The sequence below is a fragment of the Morus notabilis genome, unplaced genomic scaffold, assembly GCF_000414095.1.
Source record: "Morus notabilis unplaced genomic scaffold, ASM41409v2 Scaffold43, whole genome shotgun sequence".
NCBI lineage: Eukaryota > Viridiplantae > Streptophyta > Magnoliopsida > Rosales > Moraceae > Morus > Morus notabilis.
This window is the reverse complement of record NW_010360031.1, coordinates 111,452-134,015: the sequence shown is the minus strand read 5'-3', so window position 1 is coordinate 134,015 and position 22,564 is coordinate 111,452. Positions and strand designations below refer to the sequence as shown.

The 22,564-nt window shown below is 31.8% G+C and overlaps 2 protein-coding genes across 3 annotated transcripts; one reads left to right on the top strand and one right to left on the bottom strand.

Annotated features, from left to right (window-relative positions):
- Window positions 1–11,148: 11,148 nt before the first annotated feature.
- LOC21393823 (glutaredoxin-C9) lies at window positions 11,149–11,765 on the top strand. The gene has a single exon (XM_010095665.2). The coding sequence runs from the start codon at window positions 11,223–11,225 to the stop codon at window positions 11,673–11,675; it is 453 nt and encodes a 150-aa protein (XP_010093967.1). The 5' UTR covers window positions 11,149–11,222; the 3' UTR covers window positions 11,676–11,765.
- A 3,408-nt stretch (window positions 11,766–15,173) lies between these two features.
- On the bottom strand, window positions 15,174–18,323 carry LOC21393822. 2 transcript variants are annotated; one of them, XM_024164031.1, is made up of 5 exons: window positions 18,225–18,323; window positions 17,367–17,775; window positions 16,572–16,684; window positions 16,241–16,345; window positions 15,174–15,965 (listed from the first exon to the last, which is right to left on the bottom strand). In XM_024164031.1, the coding sequence occupies exons 2-5, from the start codon at window positions 17,755–17,757 to the stop codon at window positions 15,303–15,305; spliced, it is 1,272 nt and encodes a 423-aa protein (XP_024019799.1). In that variant the 5' UTR covers window positions 17,758–17,775; window positions 18,225–18,323; the 3' UTR covers window positions 15,174–15,302. The 2 variants fall into 2 exon arrangements, with proteins under 2 accessions (XP_024019799.1, XP_010093966.1); XM_010095664.2 differs by having other exon boundaries at window positions 17,367–17,763.
- Between the last annotated feature and the right edge of the window lie 4,241 nt (window positions 18,324–22,564).

The window sequence follows — 22,564 nt, the reverse complement described above, 5'->3', positions numbered from 1 at the left end:
CAGGTCAACCAAATTCTGACTCGAATCACTTTTTTCTCAACCCTAACCCGTAAAATTCGTGTCGTTTTCGAGTCGTGTCGTCATGTCGTGACCCATATTACGGATTTACCCTTTATGAGTGCATGGTTTTGAGATTATTTTTATCTATTTGTTCCCAACAAATAAATTGAGATTTTTCATTGCAGATGCTAATTTTCTACCACAACTAATGGCTTGCGATCCTACTACGTTTTCCCTGAAAACGAGAATGTTTATTGTCAAGAAAAGGTGACAAAAGAAGTTTGTCTGCCTTCTTTCTTTTGTAATTTCTTAGGAGCAATCTTTTTTCCCCGTTCAAAGTGCAAATAAATAAAGGGTTGAGCACCAAAACCCCACTCCGTTTTATCAAACTGCTAAGCTTTATTACCTTCAAAAAGAAAATGCTAAGCTTTATTCTATATTTTGAGTAATGTCATGATCATATCCAGTGTTTCTAACTTCGTAGTTATCGTTTTTTATTAGTCGAGCTTGTCTTTTACTTTTCGATTTTGATGGTCCCTCGTTCTCGTCACCTTGTATTGATTAATTATACTATAAAAAAAATTACAAAGGGATGTTTATATTTTTATACCATGTGTTTTAAGTTTATTCAAAAATTATATTTTTAATTTTTCATCTCATCAAATATATACTTTTAAATTAAATGTAATACTCAAATTTATATCTTTTCATACTCGACTATCGATTTTAAGCATAAAATACCTAAAGCACCCTTAAATAAAAATGAAAAAAAAAAACTAAGAAAATCTTTAAACTTATGATTTTAACTTTAAAATATCCAAAATACCATTGAAATTGATTTTTTTTTTTGTGTTTTTATTTTTTATTTTTTGTAGTGTTGGAAAGTTTTTGCTTTATTTTTTCTCTTTTTCTTAAGAATAGTTTTGTTATTTTAAAAGTTAAAATTAATTATTAATCGAGATAAGAAATACATATGTATATTAAATTAAATTTAAAGGTATATATTTAATGAGATTAAAAATTAAAAATATAAATTTTAAATAATTTTAAAATATAGAATATAAAAATGTAAATATGAGTTGACCTTACTGTCAATCGCATTCATGAAGAAGATCCTGTGATAGCAGGCAGGGCATGATGGGCTTTTGTTCACCCCTAATTTTCTTTGTGTAATGTAGTTACTACATTTAATAATATAAAGAGAGAAAGAGGAAAATTGGTTATGATTTGAAATAAATTAAAATTAATAGACTAACAGTTTATATAAGTTAATAAATAGATTAAATTATTATTTTTGTTTATAATTTGTTTGGTTATGAACCATAATTTGACAAGTTATTATTCATAAATCACAGTTTTTGTCCATAACTTGTCTGGTTATGAACCATAACTTGACAAGTTTGTCCATAACTTATCTTGTTATGAACTATAACTTAACAAGTTATGGTCTATTAATTTTTATAACTAAAAGTTGACCTATATACTTTCTTAAACTTTTCATATTGATCTATTTTCTACTATTTCCGTAATATAAATTTTATCCATTTGATTATAAAAATATCGTTGTGCTTGTGCATAACGAAATAATTATTGTCTTAATAATGACAGAGACATTCTATTTTTATTCTAATTAATCAAAATAATACATGGCAGTTGAGATTGACGTTTACTTTTCTTATTCCCTATATTATGTGAGCTTTACTAATTATCTTGATTTTGCGAGTAAAATAGATGAGAAAGGAAACACTTGTTTTTCTTTCCTCTGTTCTTTTTTATCCTATACGGGTGAAGTAAAATGCGGAGAGAGTAGAATCAAATAAATTAAATAACAGAACAAACTAAGCACTCTTATCCAAAGCTTTGGCACAACCTTTCATTGGAAAATATACCGTCTTATGGCATGTATGTATGTATGTAAGACATTGCCTTGTTTTTTGGCGTATGAAACGTTAGGTCCTTGGCTTGAAGAACATGAAAAGCTTAGGGTATTTGATTTATATGTTTGAACATAAATTTAAATTTTGTGAGTGCAAATATTATAACAAAAAAATTTAAACAGTAATTCGAACATATTAAACAAACACATGGTTAATGCTTCTCTCTTTCCTCCTTAAGTGGCAGTAAAAAAATGATAGAAATAAGACATTTCAAGAAGTAAAGTGACAAAATTGTAATAAACAGTAAAAACAATAGTCTGTGGGTGAGATTTATTTTTGGGCTAATGGAGTCTCTAAACTTTTAAATTAGTGACTATTTATCTAACTTTATAGATAAAAATCAACTTAAATTAAATATTTAATTGCTATGGTAGTTCTTCCATTGAATTTTAGGTGGAAAATGTCATGTGCAACATGACTTTTTTTTTTTTTTGATGAAAAAGCTTCCAGTGCAACATGAGTTTCTATTAGAGTGCAATCACAAAAATATCTTTAGAAAGTTTATTAAAAACCAATATAAGAATGTAAAAACAATCCCATATTGTTACTAACGTAAAATTTTTGGACTTAAGAGAGCCACTAATCCTTTAATTTCATTGCAAAATAAGATGATCTGTGACAAGTGAAGAAGAGAGAGAGTGGGATCACGTGAACTCGGGAACTGGGAATCAATTCAAAAGTTTCAAATGATGATTGGGCTGATGTAGTAGAACTCAAAGAATTTGTAGAAAATTTATGTTTGGTAGAGGGATTCGTTTCTTGATTCGAATTATGATTTGTGATTTGTTACAGTATTTTTTCTCACAAAAAATTCACGTAAATCAAAAATAATTTAAATCACATGATTTGAATTCTCCAACTAAACGTCTAGCTAGGCTCTCGTTATTTCTCCGAGAAGAAGATCTGCTCCAATTTGAACATATTCTCAAACAGTAAATCATTGTCACATCTATCCAAAAATCGGTAGATTTGCATTATTAATAGGGAGAAAGAGAAAAATCTAGCAAGATTTGAGATGAATTAAAATTAATAGATTAATAGTTTACATAAGTTAATAAATAAATCAAATTACTGTTTTTGTCCATAACTTGTATGGTTTTGAACCATAACTTGACAAGTTATTATCCATAATTCACGATTTTTGTCCATAACTTGTCTGATTATGAACTATAACTTAACAAATTTATCTATAACTTATTTAGTTATAAACCATAACTTAACAAGTTATGACCTATTAATTTTTATAATTAAAAATTAATTTATATATTTTTTTAAATTTTTTATATTGACCTATTTTTTATTATTTTCGTTATTAATACGATAGTAACAATGTCCTTGAATCACAATGATGAGCCCATGTAGGCCCTTGTCGGCACGAATACGTGTTTTATATTGTCCTGCCCGCGGTTTTTGTTTTTGTTTTTTTTTCTCATATAGACAAATAAAAGGTCACGAGACTAGTTATCTGTGTTGCCAACCCAATTTCTTCTTCTTTTTTTTTTTTTTTTTTCAAGCGTTGTATGCTAAATTGAATTAATTAAGTCAGAATAAAAAGAAAAATACGATTTTTTTTTTGGAGAAATAATGATAAAACTCCCAGCTTCTTTTCCCAACTCACGTGACAAATGGCATTTTTTTACTAATAAATATAATATTAAAATATTAATTAATGTACTAATAATTTTTAACTTTAAAATTTATAAATATGAAAAATAATGTCATATGCCATGCAAGTTAATATTTAAAATTTACGATGATTGTGGTTAAATCCTAACGTTAATCTTACCGACATATTAAATATATGACTCACAAGTAACAACTTTAATACACATATAGGAAAATTCCATTGGGTAATTGGGCCAAATGGGAAGAAACAAAAAACAACCGTCATAAGGGAGAATAGAAGGGCTTATTTTAGGGAACAATGTCAACTGACTTTGGTATTGGCATGACATATACCATGTTTGGAATTCATTTTTAAAAAAAAAATGAAGAAAAATGGAGTGGAGTGATGTAAAGATTAATTAATGTAAAGTTAAAGTGACAAAATTGTAATAAACAGTAAAAACAATAGTCTGTGGGTGAGATTTATTTTTGGGCTAATGGAGTCTCTAAACTTTTAAATTAGTGACTATTTATCTAACTTTATAGATAAAAATCAACTTAAATTAAATATTTAATTGCTATGGTAGTTCTTCCATTGAATTTTAGGTGGAAAATGTCATGTGCAACATGACTTTTTTTTTTTTTTTTGATGAAAAAGCTTCCAGTGCAACATGAGTTTCTATTAGAGTGCAATCACAAAAATATCTTTAGAAAGTTTATTAAAAACCAATATAAGAATGTAAAAACAATCCCATATTGTTACTAACGTAAAATTTTTGGACTTAAGAGAGCCACTAATCCTTTAATTTCATTGCAAAATAAGATGATCTGTGACAAGTGAAGAAGAGAGAGAGTGGGATCACGTGAACTCGGGAACTGGGAATCAATTCAAAAGTTTCAAATGATGATTGGGCTGATGTAGTAGAACTCAAAGAATTTGTAGAAAATTTATGTTTGGTAGAGGGATTCGTTTCTTGATTCGAATTATGATTTGTGATTTGTTACAGTATTTTTTCTCACAAAAAATTCACGTAAATCAAAAATAATTTAAATCACATGATTTGAATTCTCCAACTAAACGTCTAGCTAGGCTCTCGTTATTTCTCCGAGAAGAAGATCTGCTCCAATTTGAACATATTCTCAAACAGTAAATCATTGTCACATCTATCCAAAAATCGGTAGATTTGCATTATTAATAGGGAGAAAGAGAAAAATCTAGCAAGATTTGAGATGAATTAAAATTAATAAATTAATAGTTTACATAAGTTAATAAATAAATCAAATTACTGTTTTTGTCCATAACTTGTATGGTTTTGAACCATAACTTGACAAGTTATTATCCATAATTCACGATTTTTGTCCATAACTTGTCTGATTATGAACTATAACTTAACAAATTTATCTATAACTTATTTAGTTATAAACCATAACTTAACAAGTTATGACCTATTAATTTTTATAATTAAAAATTAATTTATATATTTTTTTAAATTTTTTATATTGACCTATTTTTTATTATTTTCGTTATTAATACGATAGTAACAATGTCCTTGAATCACAATGATGAGCCCATGTAGGCCCTTGTCGGCACGAATACGTGTTTTATATTGTCCTGCCCGCGGTTTTTGTTTTTGTTTTTTTTTCTCATATAGACAAATAAAAGGTCACGAGACTAGTTATCTGTGTTGCCAACCCAATTTCTTCTTCTTTTTTTTTTTTTTTTTTCAAGCGTTGTATGCTAAATTGAATTAATTAAGTCAGAATAAAAAGAAAAATACGATTTTTTTTTTGGAGAAATAATGATAAAACTCCCAGCTTCTTTTCCCAACTCACGTGACAAATGGCATTTTTTTACTAATAAATATAATATTAAAATATTAATTAATGTACTAATAATTTTTAACTTTAAAATTTATAAATATGAAAAATAATGTCATATGCCATGCAAGTTAATATTTAAAATTTACGATGATTGTGGTTAAATCCTAACGTTAATCTTACCGACATATTAAATATATGACTCACAAGTAACAACTTTAATACACATATAGGAAAATTCCATTGGGTAATTGGGCCAAATGGGAAGAAACAAAAAACAACCGTCATAAGGGAGAATAGAAGGGCTTATTTTAGGGAACAATGTCAACTGACTTTGGTATTGGCATGACATATACCATGTTTGGAATTCATTTTAAAAAAAAAATGAAGAAAAATGGAGTGGAGTGATGTAAAGATTAATTTGATAATGTAAAGTGGGTTGAGAAAATTCTGAGCCTTAGCCCCGTTCACTTCACTGATTCGAGTTTAGAATTTAAGTTTTGCTACAGTAAAAAGCTCTCAGAAACAGTCACATCTAACTTTTTTGGTACAGTAAAAAAATCTCACATAAAATTACATCTCAACTCAAATTAAAAACTCAAATCAGTGAACTAAACGAACCCTTAGATACATCTTTGCCGATTGGCAGTTTCTTCATCTTGGTTACTTTTGTAATTTGAATACACCATGATCTGACGGCTTTCATTCATTTAGCTAGCTAGCTGCCAGTACACTCCTTTTCGTCACGGCTACGCCACATAGAGGCGGAGCCAAAAATGTTTACTTAGTAGGGCATGATATAAAACACAAATAACCGAGTATGAAACATAAAATTCTCTATTGAACGGTGGCAAAATTATAATTTTCATTAAGTGATGGCACAATTTTGTGATTTTTTTTTTAAAATTATTTACATGAGGTTAAAATTCGAAATCTCAATGAAGGCACGTGTAGAGAGCCTCTGCCTCCATTGAGTAAACATAATTTTCTATAGACTGACCGTTCATGTCACACAAGTCAATATATCTTATTTAGGACAAATATTTTTGGCACATAAATGATGTTCGAAGTGAATTATTACTTTTGAAAATATTTCATCAAATTAATCTTTAATGTTAGTCGATCCTAGTGTAACTGTGGTACGAAAAATCCTTAAACGGCAAGAAAAAAAAAAAAGGCTCATGTAATCAACAAATAAGTGGCAACATGCTTTTTTTCCCCCCCTTTTCTTTTTGGGTCGCAAGAAGTTTCTTCTGCTACTAAACTCCATATCGCTATGTGGTTGATATATCTTGAATATAAACACATTTCTTGTCACTGAGTTTATGGTGGCAACAAAATTGATTATTTTGCAACCAAATCTTAACCGCTCAAAGTTAAATTTGGTTAACGGTTAAAAAATTTGGTGTCAAATGATCTTTTACCACCAAACTTTTAAGAGTTTTTGTTACTTGGTGAATGCAACTACTATCGTTTACAATTGGTACTAGCTTTTAGTGGTAAAAAGAGGTAAATTTAGTCACACTCAAGTCATGGTGGACCAATTAATGTACTTATGTACATTTCCCTTTGCAAAAAGAGGTAAAATTTCTAATGTCTCTAGGTTTTGTGGAAATTTTGGTCAAGAGTACTTATGTGCATCTCCCTTTGCAAATAAAGACTAAACACCTTAAATCTTCTTTGATTTCATATTAATTTTAAGGCCAGTGTTTCGAATTAATAAAAATAATTAACCCGATTGTTTCATGTGTTTAAACTCATAATTTTAATTCCACTACAATATTTTCCTCACAAAAAATTTAAATTTCAAATGTCAAAATTAAGAATAACTTACGTAATATAGTGACACCTCTCAAGACTATTGGATTTATTATATTTCTTTTTGCTCTGAATATATTGTATTTACTAATGTTATATAGATAATTAGATATATATTAATACTAGTGCTGTTGCATTTATAAGTTTGTATAGCATTCAGTAGTGTGTATACAATATGTATCTACAACTTTTTTGATAATTATATCGTAACATTAGTTCGTGTATTTAAATGAGCAAAAATAATGTGTAGATTCATATACTCAAAAACAAAAGTGAGGACTTTAGACGTAACAAAAAGATACTTACGTAAAGTTAAAAAAAAAAAAAAGAAAAGAAAGATGCATATCAAAATAGGTCAGGTTTTCCAAAATATTAATACTTCAACGTATAAATAAGAAGTTTTTTGTATATAAAATTTACATAAAATCACATAAAAATTTTAAAATAAATAAATTCAACCATTAAAAGATTTGATTTATTAATACGTCGTCAGGTGTACGTATCAGAATCATATTAATATATACTCAAAAACAAAAGTGAGGACTTTAGACGTAACAAAAAGATACTTACGTAAAGTTTTAAAAAAAAAAAAAAAAGATACATATCAAAATAGGTCAGGTTTTCCAAAATATTAATACTTCAACGTATAAATAAGTAAATTTTTTTTATATAAAATTTACATAAAATCACATAAAAATTTTAAAAGAAATAAATTCAACCATTAAAAAATTTGATTTTTTAATACGTGTGTATCAGAATATCTCCTATCAAAATAATTTGTTGGATTCTTGGATAGTCTTTTTGAAAAAGTCCGTGTAAGAAATCATCAGAGCCGTTGGATTACCCATAGGTCCATGACAAAGGTTGGTAGAACTAAGCAGCCGATCAAGCCACCACCTCATTCGAAACACGCACGCGTCAAAAATGACGTGGCTGGGAACTAAAACTACGATAATCATGTGACATCAGAACGCGGGAACCTGACGTAGTTAGACCACATGGCTGATTGTGACAGGTGGATCTGGATTTGGAATAATATACGGTCGGAGGCTGATGACGTCTCATCGGGGTGGCTGCTGAGCTTTCTAACACGTGGCGGGCCATGCTTTGACATCACTCGCGTCATGATTGTCGTCTGAATAAAAAAATAAAAAAATAAAAGATTACTGTTTTACTGACGTGGATTTACGTGACGATGTTTATTTTTTGTATTTATTTTAAATTATTATTTATAATTTTTTATAGTAATTTTTTTATAAAAATTACGCATAAAATAAAAATAATTTTAAATACATGAATTAAACGTCCAGAACACACGGTATACCTTCTTGGTATTAGTACTCTATTGTTAGCTGTGGCCAAAAAATAAAAATAAAAAATAAAAAAGACAGACACACAAAGGAAGTTATGTTTAATTTGGAAATAAAAGTGCATGCAGGAAAAAAGAATAATGTAAGGTTCCAAAAAACGCTTCGTGTTTTAAAATTTTTTTTTTCCTTGAGCAATGGGCGAAAATTTAAATATTAGAAATCCGTATATATATATATCTCTCTCTCTTTAAAAAAATAAATCCATGTGTATATATAAATTACATAATCAGTTGTTGGGAAAAATAATTACTAATATTTTTTGAGATTGAATAATAAAGAACAGGCTGGGAAGAAATTAATATTTTTGTGTCGCAATGAAATTATATGTGTAATACATGTGTAGTTCTATTATATAATTAAGAAAATATTACTATATCATTGGTGGTTGCATGAACAAGATGGTTTTTTTTTCTTTCTTTCTTTTTTTTAAAAAAAATTTATCTTGTCCCACGGACCCCACCAGACAGCTAGATCTGGTGAATACATATCTCCATTTACAGTGAGGCTCCGGGCCTCTAATTGGACCGAAATCACGCACACGAAACACACTCACATTATATTGGTAAGTGTTACACCATGGTTGAGGGATCGACCGCGCTCTCGACACTAGGCGCCGAGGAAGTCCCGTCCCGACTCGGCCGCTGTTGTCAGAGGAGTGGTAGTAGCTAAGATGCCCTCTACGCTGAGAGATCGCACATGGAGAAAGGCACCGAGGATAGATGCTCGATCTTCGATAGCCACGGCGTCGAGGAATACCACCAAGCTAAGCCCATCAGCGGTCTTGTCAACTCGGGGAAAGAAGCATCAATCCAACGGTTACTGCAAGAGTCAGTGGATCGTGCGGCAGATGAGAGGGGTCAGCCGCATTTCTTGAGATTTTCATCATTAAAACTTACCTACCCTCATGCATATCGAGGATGAGAGATGGCTTCCTCTTTGGGAACGGAGAAGGCTTAGTCATTTGTAATTGCTTATAAGTAGAGTAAAAAAGACCCAGAAAGGGGTTAGACACCATTTCATTATCAGAGGGGAGAGAGTTTGTAACCGACTAAAATATTAGTGCATGCACAAGTGGATTAGACAAAGAGTTATTGCCGAACTACTATAAAACTATTGTCTCCCGTTTGTTATTTTGGTACATTAATCCTTAAATAGATCGTGAGTGCAAACGCGCATCGTTTCTGGAGAGGTAGTCACGAGTTGACGAAAAAGTACCGTCAACAGTAAGGATTATTTTCATGTGCACGAAATATGTAATCTATTTTAAAGTGTTCTATAATTTTTCAAAACATGTTAAAATGTTTCTTGATATATAAAAAAATCATTTAAAACGCCTCCTCCATTCATTTTTGTGTATCATTTAGATGGAAAATGCATATGTAGCAGTTCAAATGAGTATTTAATTTAAAGATATTTAACTAATAAAAACCAATAATAATAAATATTAATAAAATAAAATGACTACGTTCTTGGTTCATGAGGTTGGCTTTGATGACTAGAACTGTAGATCGGCTTCGATCTGGGGCAGACGAGGTTTGGCAACTTTGGGAGGCGATGATTGGGGACGGGCTGAAACTGATGGCGCAGTGGGGCGAAGGGAGGGTGGGTTCAACGAGGTCCACGAGTTGGAGACTAGATCGGCTTGGGTCGACGCCGTGGGGAGCAGATCAGGGCTGGATTGGCGACGATCTGGGGCAGAGGAGGTCCGGCAACCTCGGGAGGCGGTGATTGGGGACAGGCTGAAGCTGACGGCAAAGTGGGGTGAAGGAAGGTTGGGTTCAGCGAGGTCCGCGAGTTGGAGACCAGATCGGCTTGGGTTGGCACCATGGGGGGCAAATCGGGGCTAGGTGGGCGCCGAAGAATGAATGGCGGCGATCGAAGCTGGGCGACGTCGAGACGGTGTTTTTTCCTTAGTCTTTGAATGTTATTTGATTTTTGTATCATTTTATATCAAGTAATTGGTTTTTCATCAATAATTAAAGTTTACATTTTAAATATCTTTTATTAACCTGTAATGGCATGCCACACAGCAATTAATTAAAGTTATAGATAGAAATAGATGGAGATAATATTTTGAATAATTTTTTATATATTAAGAGGTGTTTTAAATTTTTTTTAAAAATAAAAGAACATTTTAAAACAACGTACGTACTTCACGAACATTTATAAAAATAATCGTATTGGTAATCATATTATCATGTAGGACGTCATTTTCCGTGATGATCTCATGTATACATGGTAGATATCACCCACAGAAAACAATTTAGAAAAAGTCAGCAGAACCATGTCGTATTTACCGGTCTGTTTAGTTTATTAATTTATATTTTTAATTTATGATGAGATATAATTTTATATAAATTTTTTTTATTATAAAAAAAATTTAAAATTAATTATTTTTAAAATTTTTTAATATAATAAAATTTAAATTTTAAATTTAAATTAATAAAATAAACATACGTATATAAACCCCAACACCGACGCCATTAGCTTCACTTTCACTGAAACAGAGCCGCGTAACCCAAAAAATAAAAAATAAAAAATAACTGCCGTTGACCGGACTCTTTCCAAGTCTTCGATCCCCCATTTATATAATTCTCCTCTCCACTTATACACCCCACAGCAACCTCTCTCTCTACTTTCTCTCCCTAGATTTAACTCTCTCTCTCTCTTCATAATGCAACAAGCTATTCCGTACAAATCGTGGCTTCCGCTCCACGCGGCGCCGACGTCGCTAGCCCTCAACGGCGCCGACGTCAGATTGCAGGCCGGAGCTGGGGGGAATGATAGAGTCACCAGCTTGGTGACGGAGAACGCGGTGACGGTGTTCGCGAGGCGAGGGTGCTGCATGGGCCACGTGGTGAAGCACCTGCTGCTAGGGCACGGAGCGAATCCGGCGGTCTGCGAGCTCGACGAGGCCGACGAGATCGCCGTCGCCGGGGAATTGGAGGCGGCCATCTACGCCGGCGATCGTGAAGGGAAGGCTTCGCCGGGGAGCCGCCCGACCGTGCAGTTTCCGGCGGTATTCATCGGCGGTAGGCTGTTCGGAGGATTGGATCGGGTTATGGCGGCTCATATCTCTGGCGAGTTGGTTCCTCTTTTGAAACAAGCTGGAGCTTTATGGCTTTGATTACTCGGATAAATTGAGGCGCCTTCACTAATTTAAGTTTTTAATTTGAGTTGAGATGTGATGTTATGTGAGAATTTTTTATTATAATAAAAAAATTAAATATGACTGTTTTTAAAATTTTTTTATTGTAACAAAACTCAAATTCTAAACTCAAATTAACGAAAAAACGGACGTCAACTTTGTCACTCTCTTTTCTCCCCTTACTTTCTATTTGTTCTCCCTGACTATCTTAAGCAGAAAAAAATAGAATTCTTTTTTTTTTCCTCCTTTCGCTATATTTTTAACAATTTGTTGCACACATGAATCCAAGTATAGTTGAATTTCTGTTTCTCTCTAAGTATAGTTGAATTTCTGTTTCTCTCTTACTTTTTAGGTGTCCGAACTTTTATGATAGTAACTAGGACTTGCAATGGGGGTGTTGATACGATAACATGATTTAAAATTCGTATAGAGTTAGTAGATTTAGATTTATTATAAATAAGTTTGAGTCATAATTAAATTGACACAATTAATAAATATGTTAGATTAAGATTTATCTCTTAACACAAAGTGACATGAATTAATACAATTAATTATATGTGTTATCTGTAATCTAATTATATGTAATATAATATGATGACATATTAAATATAAATAATGTGAATTTTAATATTTATAGGTAAAATTTATTTATTTTTCTTAAAAAAAAGAAAATTTGATTAATAAACATGTTAAATTTATTTTAACTGTATTAAATAAGTCATTATTATATTAGTTATTTATTTTATATTTTAATTTAAACGGATTATACGGGTTGACACTATTAACACGATTAATAAATAGATCATATTTAGATTGTCATTTTTAATACGTTTAATAAATAAGTCGTGTTTAAATTAATATTTTTTAACACGATTAATAAATGAGTTGATACAAATATGATCTATAAATACGAATTGTCACTTACTAATAGCACGTTAGATTAGATTGTAAATTTAAACGATTTGATTTATAATAAGAGCAGTTGTATATTATAAAATTAAAAAATTTGAACATGTGAATTAAACTACTAAAAACTAATCTAATAATTAAACAGTAATTCCAACCAGTAGAATAATGTAACAGTTTCTATGTAAGAGTTACCCTTATTTTTTTAGGCGTTGGAACTTTTTTCTCAAATTTTTTTCTTTTTTTGTGAATTTGATAAATATCGTATTTTTGTTCCTTTTTCTTTTTGTGAGAATAATTGAAATGAAGTTTGTGAAACCAATGACAGTGACGGAAGCAAGAAAGAGACAAATAGTTTTATTTTTTTTGAAATGTTTTTGAAATAAATAGTGGGTTTTAAAATATTTGAAGTAAATAATAAATAATAAATAATTTATTTATTTTTATTAAAATAATAATTTATTTACTACAACTAAATAACTAATTATCAGTAAATTTATTTAAATATACTAATTACCAATAAATATGTTATTTACTTAAAATATTGTAAAACATGTTATTTATTTAAAACAGGTTTTAATGTTTGCAAGAAAAAAATAGGTGGATGACCAGTTTTGCTTTAACCATTTTTAATTAATGGTCAAACTTTTCTAAGGTAAATAACTGTTTTTTTTTTTTTTTAAGCAGAAATCGATGATGTGCTATCATAATTTATCACTAATAAACCAGGTTATCATCTATCCACAAATTATTGATTAAAATTAGTTAATTAAGATAAATTATCAAATTAATCACCCATAAGCTACAAATTTGCTTGAATCATTCACTAAAAAAGTGCTTTAAGACGACCTTTTTGCACATATCCCAAAACATAATTGTTTTTAGAATTAATTTGCGTCCTATTGTAATTTTTATGAATCCCACATAAATTTGGATCTACTTTTATTTTATTTAATTTTGTTTTTATTCTGAAGTGAGGGGATTTGAACTCTACTTCTTATAATAGTGCACGTATAAAAAAAAAAAGAGAAAATAAAAGATCTATTCGGATTGTACACATACTTTAAAAATGTTTCGAGTATAGTTGCAATACGAATTAGAATTAGAAGGGGCTAAGTTAAGAATTTTAGTAGAAAGAGATTTTCATGCAATAATAATAATAATAATAATAATAATAAAGAAAATGTAAGATAACAATATGGTAATTTTTCTCTTAAATTTATTTGGTATGCAAACAAATGGAATTAGATTGTGTGAAATATAAACCTTGAAGCTGAAGGCCTTCAACCCATATTCATTTGCTCGTACAAAGACCATTGTTTCTGTGATTTCTAAAGTGCATAATTGTTTCCAGCTAATCTCATTTACCTTTTCTATTCTTGGCAACTCATTATGAAAGTGTTCTTTTCACAATTTGAGTTGAGAATTTGAGTTGTAATGTGAATTTTATATGAGAAGGAACACAATAATAAAAAAAGTGAATTTGAATTTTTCTGCATCCTTTTTTAGATACAAAAATGTTTAAAGATGGTTGAAGAAATAACTTAACAATAAACTTTACACCCGGCTTTACTGGTGAAAAGAAAAACTCAAAACACATTTAATATCACCAGTTAGAGCTGTAAGTTTAGGCATCGCTAAACATGTAGGTCCGGAGCACATCACTTTGGCTTGGTCCCGACTCAAAGCTTCGGGCCGGGCTAGGTCGATATTCTAAGCCCAAAACTATTTTCGGGTCAACCAAAGTGCTTTTAATATATATATTACATTTTCTTTGACCTTGGTAAAAGTCCATACCGGCCTAGTCCCGACCCAGCTCTAGCCCTAGCTTGTAGAGTTTTAAGGTTAAATTAGGCCGACCTTCCTCTTTTTAAGGTTAAATTAGGTTAAATATTAACTTCAAGCTGGCGAATTTGAGTAGAGCTAAGTGGCTGAAACTTCTACCTCTATCACCAATAAACGGAAACTCATTGCTACTGTACTAAGAAGGAAAAATTCAAAAAGGATCTTTGAATTTCCCGCTAAATATTTTGTTTGTCTTTAAATTTTTAAAAATCTTAAAAGTACTAACCCATTTTTCAAGAATTAAAAAAAAAACAACCCTTTGACTAGTCAAATGATTGAAAATGCAGAATGCCCTTGTTAAGCAGGGTTTTTAGTATTATTTTAAAAATAAAAAACTAAAACTTTAAAAAAATTGAAAAAAAAAATTCAAATACAAATCGGTAGTGAGGAGATCAACACAGTGACGGGCTTGCTGCCCACCCCTTTGATATTCAGGAGACGTTTGGTTCATAGATTAAAATCATAAGATTATAATTATTTTTGATTTACGTGTATTTTTTATGAGAAAAAACACTGTAACGAACTATGAACCATGATTCGAATCGGAGTACGAATCCCCTAACCAAATAACCCCATTATGTCACAAATACAGTTTTTTCTCTCTACTTTTTACTAAGACCTATACTCATCTCAGATTTTTTTTTTTTTTCCCTGCTCTGATACTCATCTCAGTTATTAGTGATTGAAGCCGCTAGAATAGCTGCAAATAAAACACGATCTTCGGCCAAAAATCTTTTAACTTACAAACTTAGCCACACAAGTTTCGAGGATTTAAATGAAAAGGAAAAGGATGAATCAATCCCTGAAATGCAATTAGCACAATTAATTTAATTACATGAGGAAGCTTAGCGTAAATCAGAGTGTATCTAACCAAGAATCAAAAAAGTCATCTAATGTTTTGGACTCTGTTCCAGATTTAGGGGAAGAAGATTCAACAAAATGGTCAGCACTTCCTCTCTGGGGCTGAAATGAACTGTTTTGGCTCGTCAAACTAGATGTTTCCTTAAGTAAGTCATCAAGATCATCATCCAGGTTGGCATTCGTTAATACCGATGAATTCGGATCCTTTCTTGGAGGTTGAAACACAGCCGCGGATGCTTCTTCATGAACAGGAAGAGTGTCGGCAGAACTTAAGCCAGAGGAATCCGGGATCTTTATCTCGCTAAAAGAGTCAAGAAGCATGTCCAGTTCTGCCTCTGCAGCTACAGCCTCAAACTCAGGACGTTTCTTTCCTGGGTCTGCAAAGGTATCAACAGAGGATTGTGCCACCGCAAAATGTGGCGCATTGCTCTTATGATCGTATTGAGAAACCCTGTTTACATTGGAAACGCCCTGACTCACTGAACTAGACCCTCGGATGGACAGGGAAGGGTCTGGATGACCGCCACTGGGAGAGGCAGATAATGAAACCTCATTGAAGGTTAATTCTTCGGGTAGTTTGCTCACAGCTTCAACATCATTTGTTGCCGGCATTTGGTTACATTTCTGAGTTCTGCTTGTCTCGGATACCTCTACATGCTGTTAAAGAACCCATTAAGCACGGCACTAGCACACAACTCTAGTGCGAACTATAATGTAAAGACCTGAAGTCTGAAAATATTGCATCGGTTTGTTTTCTTAACATATATTAGCACAAATGGAAATATAGAAACAAGAAAAGATTGGTTTCTCAAGAACAGAAAATAAAAGGCGTTTTCCAACGTCGTTTGCCTATTTGTTCAAAAACGCAAATCACGTTATAACGTTGTGGAGATCTGCAAGATAACCTCACGTATCAAAAATATGAAACATACCAGCTCTGGTGGTAAGAGATCTGCTTCAATGAAAAGTCTATGTGCCAAGTCAATTTTTTCAAGTTGTTCTGCAAGCGCGTGCAAATTCAAAGATAGAAATGCTGCCTGAAAGAGAAAACCATACTTGTATTAAAGTCTCAAAGCATGAAAATAAGATTGTGTCAGGAATATCAAATTCTTTGGCGTAAGAATAAGATTGGAGTGTACCGCTTCAAGACAACATATATGATACATTTCACGTCCAAGTTAATAGAGGTTTTACACAGGCATCATTCAGGAAATGCCATAAACTCAAGGAGTAAAACACAATTACACACAAGATATCTATTACCTCAGGATGCGTAGTTGATTTATCATTCACAATAAAGTTATCATCTGCGGACCATGCCAGGATGCCCTCTCCCCTGACTGAAAGCATTGAACCAACTGCTAGGCTGAACTCCCCTGTCAAATCATGCTTGAAAAATTCACATATAGCATTTCGATTCGAAAAATAAAAATAAGTCTCTTAACACAGCAACAGCCAAAACAATAACAGCGGAAATTCAAAAATGGAACTTTTCTTCTTCTTTCTGAAACTAAAAATAGTAACTGTAATGAAAAGAAACCATCTAAGTAATATAATGGCTAAAATATTATGGGTGCTGAGAATGCTAGCCATTTCCAGAGAATATGCTAAATCCTTGCAATATTCAATACGTTCATACCAAGCGACATCCTTATTGCTCTTCTAACAATAAATCTTTGTAAAACCCAATCATTCCATATCTTTTAAGCTTAAAATAACAATGAAAGAACCCTCTTAATTTATCTGGTCCCATCACCCCAGATCATCCTAATGACTTTCAATTTTCAAGTACGTTTTCTCTACGAAGTTCAATAGCTATGATGCTAAACAGATAAAAGAAATGGCGGATACTTCCACTAGTTGGGTACAAAGTGACTGCAGAAATTAGTATGTCCAGGATAAGAAAACAGACCAAATTGAATGGGCAGAAACTTATTAAAAGCAGCTAATGATTCAATATAAAGCTAGTGATTAGTACAATTCCACAATTTTATTTTACCCACCATTAAGATAAATGAATTAAAGAATTCAAATGTCACAAATAGGAAAACAACATACCAGCCAGAACATCATCCACAGAAGGAAAGGAATCCAAATAAGCATGAGATTGAGACTGCGCCTCGGCAATTAGGTGACGGTAGTCTGCACCTTTACTCTTCGGCAAAACAACATCCGGGTTTTGCTTTTGAATTGCACCACTACCAGACGGCTCTTCTGAACCCGAATCGGTTTCCTGCTCATACCGATCCCAATTGGAAGGCAATGCCGATTTACCCCGAGGCTGCAGGGGTTTCTCTTTATCTTGTTTGCCAGATGGTTTCTTTGCACCTCCAGTTTCGCTTGCAGCAGCGACACCAGATGGGGCTTTCGGCTTTTGATTCGGATGGTGTCTTCTACTGTGCTGCAGAGAGTGTGCTCTCTTGGATTTTGCCAAAGCCTTTGCATCCATCACAATCTAATAAATATTCTAGGATTCACCGGAAAACTGCTATTAGAGTTTTGACTAATCAATTCTCTCATTACATATTTCAAACAATACTATTTGCAAAAACAATTAATAAACTAAATATAGTGCCTCAAGGTGAAAACAAAACATTGTTTTTCTTGATATTTCACAACGAATTTTTGTTTAATTGATTGATTCGTATAGTTCTTAATTACATTAGAAAACGAATTGAACTCCCTAGGGTTCAAAAGAGAAACAGGTAAAGATGTAAAGCTTTAAATTTTTAGGTTTTCACGAATTCCCAATTTGAATAAATCTCCTAAGAACAATGCCAAGTACCGAATTGAGCCATATTAAGGCCAATGAAGGAATGGGCACAGCTATACTTTACTTGCTATTCCATGGATTTTCTTGGCAACCAAACAGTGGAAAACAAAGAAAGATGAATAAGAAAAGGAAAGAATCCGTACCTCATACAAAACCCAGGCTTGCCTTCGTTTTGCTTACTTTTGCAACAAAACTAGCTCCGAATTGTACTTCCTACCCAAGAGGCGTCGTTTCTTCAAAAACAAAAGTACAAACAGTCAAAACTGTATAGGTTTTTTTTTTTTTTTGGGTTATTTATTATTTTGTACCTTATATTTTAGAGTTATTTAAAAAGTATGCCCATAATTTTTTAACTCATCAAATGTGTACCATGAGATTACACTTAATAGATAAATTTATATATTTTCTTAGTCAATGCTAGATTTGGACCTATAAAATACCCTTTTCAAAAAAGAAAATCCCAAAGAATTTCTAAATGAAAAAAAAAAAAACAACCAACAGCATAAACAACTGCAGATTTGTTGAACTGTGCAAAAACAAACAAATAAATGAAAGCATATTTTAAAAAAAAAACCCAATGATTTGGTGTCTCTCCCTATCCCCATTCTTTCTTCTTCTTCTTCTTCATCATCAATTCCCCAAACCCAACAATACAATTATGAAATCAGTGAACATCAACTGCACTTTTCAAATCTAAAACTTAGTGGAACTGCTGTTAAGATTAAAAATTCGTCAACAGAATAATAATGAATTTTTAAACGTTTGAGCGAATTTAATAATCTAAAACACAATTAAAAGTAATAAAATAGTAATAACACACGGTTTAAGTGCTTTTAATAATCTAAAACACAATTAAAAGTAATAAAATAGTAATAACACACGAGAATTATAGTGGTTCACCCACGGTTTAAGTGCCACGTCCATTATGGGAAGGAGAGGAAATTTTCTATTTCTGAGGAAAATACACGCTCAAAATGCCCCAAATGAGACCCCGGGAATCCTTTTTTTTTTTTTTGACAATCCCTTATTTATATCCGTGATCACCTCCCCTATTTGTTTTCCTATTAAATTCAGTATTTTTTGGAATTATTTTCCAAAAGATAGAAGTTACGATCAATTAGGACGATTCTCTTATTAAAATTTTATATATTCGAATTACAAATAGCAAATTCCGGAGCTAATCTCGCGAATCTCCCGTCTTTTGTAATCTCAACTTCGTAAACGCTCCAAGAACCATCTTCGCCTATGATTACAAGTACGGTCAACCTTGTCCTTTGTCTTCTCAAAATAGTCGACTTCCTTCGTATGTCTGACACCATTTTCTAACAGTCCGCTCCTAATAGAGTTACCTGTTGACGTGGCAGTTAGAGCTAAACTATCCTTAATTGTTTCTTATTTATGACATGTGAACTTCACATAATGTTTAATTTAAAATTTGACATTTTACCCTATAACAACCGCTAAACAAACAAAGTAATAAAAGCAAAATAAAATAAATTATTTCTCAAGAACAGATAACCAAAAAAAGAGTACAAAAATCAATTATTTTTTAGGGGTTCAATGTTCAAAGAATCAATTTTAATACACTACAAGAAATAGGTTTGTCATCAGCACAGATCTCCCTTGTGTGGCCGCCTTTTCCTCGTGCTCTCTTCGTCGCACTACGCCCAATTTCTCAAATCTCCAAAACCCAGCTCCCTCTTCACTTCCCCCACGTGCTCGACTGAGTTGTGGTTAAGACTAATTTTGCTTATGATGTGTTTGGGGGGAGTTTCATGGTTGATATGTATGCCAAGTGTGGGAAGCTGAGGACGAGGATGGGCTGAGGTTGGGGGGCGGCAGCAATGGTGGGTTTGGGTGGTTTTAGGTAAGTTTTTTTTTTTTTTTTTTTTAATTTATTTATTCATTGTTTGTTTTTTCTTATTTAGAATTTTTTTAGCATCCTTTCTTTTTTAAAGGGCATTTTTGGTATTTTAAAAGTTAAATTGAATGTTGACCACAAAAATATATAAATTTGTCTGTCTATTAAATATAATTTGATGAGATTAAAAATTAAATGTACGTTTTTTAAATAAATTTAAAATACAAGGTATAAAAATGTAATTTTACTTTTGTTTTTTTGGTTTCCTAATAGAGAAAACCAATGTGGTTATGAACTTATGATTAGCTAAAAAATTATATAATTACTAACTGTAACCTTTTTAAATCTTTTCCTTTATGATTAGCTAAAAATTATACAATTACTAACTGTAATTTTTTTAATCTTTTCCTTCTTTAAAGGAGCTAGTTGCTAAAGCGAGTTTGCTCTTCAATTATAGGGTTTAGATCGGAACAACGACAAATATATTAAAAATTTAAATGTAAGATTTAGCATTATCATTAGATGTAGAGTTAGGTTAGGATTTAAGTTATTTTTAACGGTTATTTGCACATTTGCCGAACTAGTAGTGGTTTGATAATTTTTCCATTAAAGTTTTGATTTTAACAATTTGCTCTTCCAACTTGCAAAACAGTTGTATATGCCTTATTTTGATGATAATTATATTGAATTGGTGATGAAAAACCCGTTTGATGAAAATTTTCAATATCCCAATTCAAATTAGAACACAAATCTCTCTATTCTTCAACTTTTAATCCCTTAAATCTAATAAAACTCAAAGCAAATTTGATAAGATGGGCCAACTTGTAATTGTTTTGCAAGTTGGATGGCCAAGCTGCCAAAACAAGAAATTTAGTTGGAAGTTTCTAAACCCTTACAAGTTCAGGAGCAAATGTGTAAAATTCTCTCATTCTTAAGTTATTTTTTATATTTATTTATATGATTATTTAGAATTTATTCGAGCTTAAATAATAGTACGAGTTTGATTATTATTAGAATTTATGTGTTTATTATTAAAGCTATCAATTTGGGTTGGGTCAAATGGGCTAGCCTAAAACCTAACTAATTGACTCAACTCTCGCCCGCATAAAGACTCACATCGGACTGAGTCAAAGACATATGCTCGAAAGTCTAATCGGGTCGAGTTGGTGGTTTGTCGTTGTAAAGGAATCCCATAGATTATTTTTTGTTTTCAACAAAAATTAAAAACTATCTCCAATCTCTAACGCCGACCGCCAAAGAAGAATCCGGTAGATGCCATAGAGTTCTAGTAGATTATTTTTTATTATTTTGAACAAAAAACTATCAACCGTCTCTGGTCGCTAAAATCAACTGCATAGAGGATCCTAATAGGTTATTTTTACCAACCATCTATGGCCACCAGCCGCCGTAGAATAATTTTGTAGATCATTAAAGAGGAATCTAGTAGTTTATTTTTTGTTTTCAATAAAAAGTTATCAACCATCTCCGATTGCCGAATAGAAAACTAGTAAATTATTTTTTATTTTCAATTAAAAAATAACTTCAATCTCGGAGAGAAATCTGGCATATTATTTTTAATAACCTGCTAGCTACATTATTTTATGATATCAACAACAAAAACCAAATTATCAAATTAAGTTCAAATTTCGGGAAAATAAAAACAAAATCAAATCCGAAGGGTGAAATTAGATCTATGACGAATTAGATCCATTTGTCGCCGACGGCGACATATCCTCCACTATTAGAGATCTTCATTGTCACAGCCTGTTGCGCAATGGACTCGGCCAAATCCATCAACCTCTCGTAACCATAACGATCTCAATCGCGTCCACTTGATATCTTTTGTGAGCTCGCGATCTTTGTCTTTGTCATACAACTCGCTTGATCGACGTAATACTTGGTAGATTGGCTTGGCGAGATCTGATCGTGATAGGGACGATGACAACAAAAATCGCTTGAGAACTACAACAATGGGAGGCGAAGAGGATAGAGAGGGATCAATGAGAAGAGAGAGAGAGAATAAACATATAGAAAAGCCCTACATCAAGCAAAAAAGATACTTTTTTTTTATTTTTTTAGGTTAGGTAAAAAGATATATTTAGTTTTTGGGCAAAGTAGTAAATTAACAGATCATTAAGTAAAATAAAGGGGCACTTTTGAAAAAAAAAAGGGGGCAATATTGATTAGGCAATGTTTTAAGAGTCAATCCCATAATTTTTACTTAAAATTATCATTGCTAAATGCCATTGTGTGGCATCATATTTTTATTAAACGACAACCATGCAATGTCATTTATTGAACTTTTAACAACGATATAAATCGTCGCTAAAAGCTACTAAGATTTAGTAACAATAAATCACATTATTCTTAAATATATTTAAGAATAAGTTTTTAACGACGACTTGTCATCATTAAATACTGTTAAATGATAACTTTTTAGTTTTTATTCTCTCTAAATCTCCTTGTATGTAGAAATGTACATTCTTAACAATTGGTACTGCTTGGTGCTTGCGACACCGTATTCCAAAATGTTAATTCTAAATTCCTTGCTCTCTCAATATTGCCTAAAGAATTTAGATATGGTACTAGGAAAATATCAGATTATGGACATAGTATGTAGCA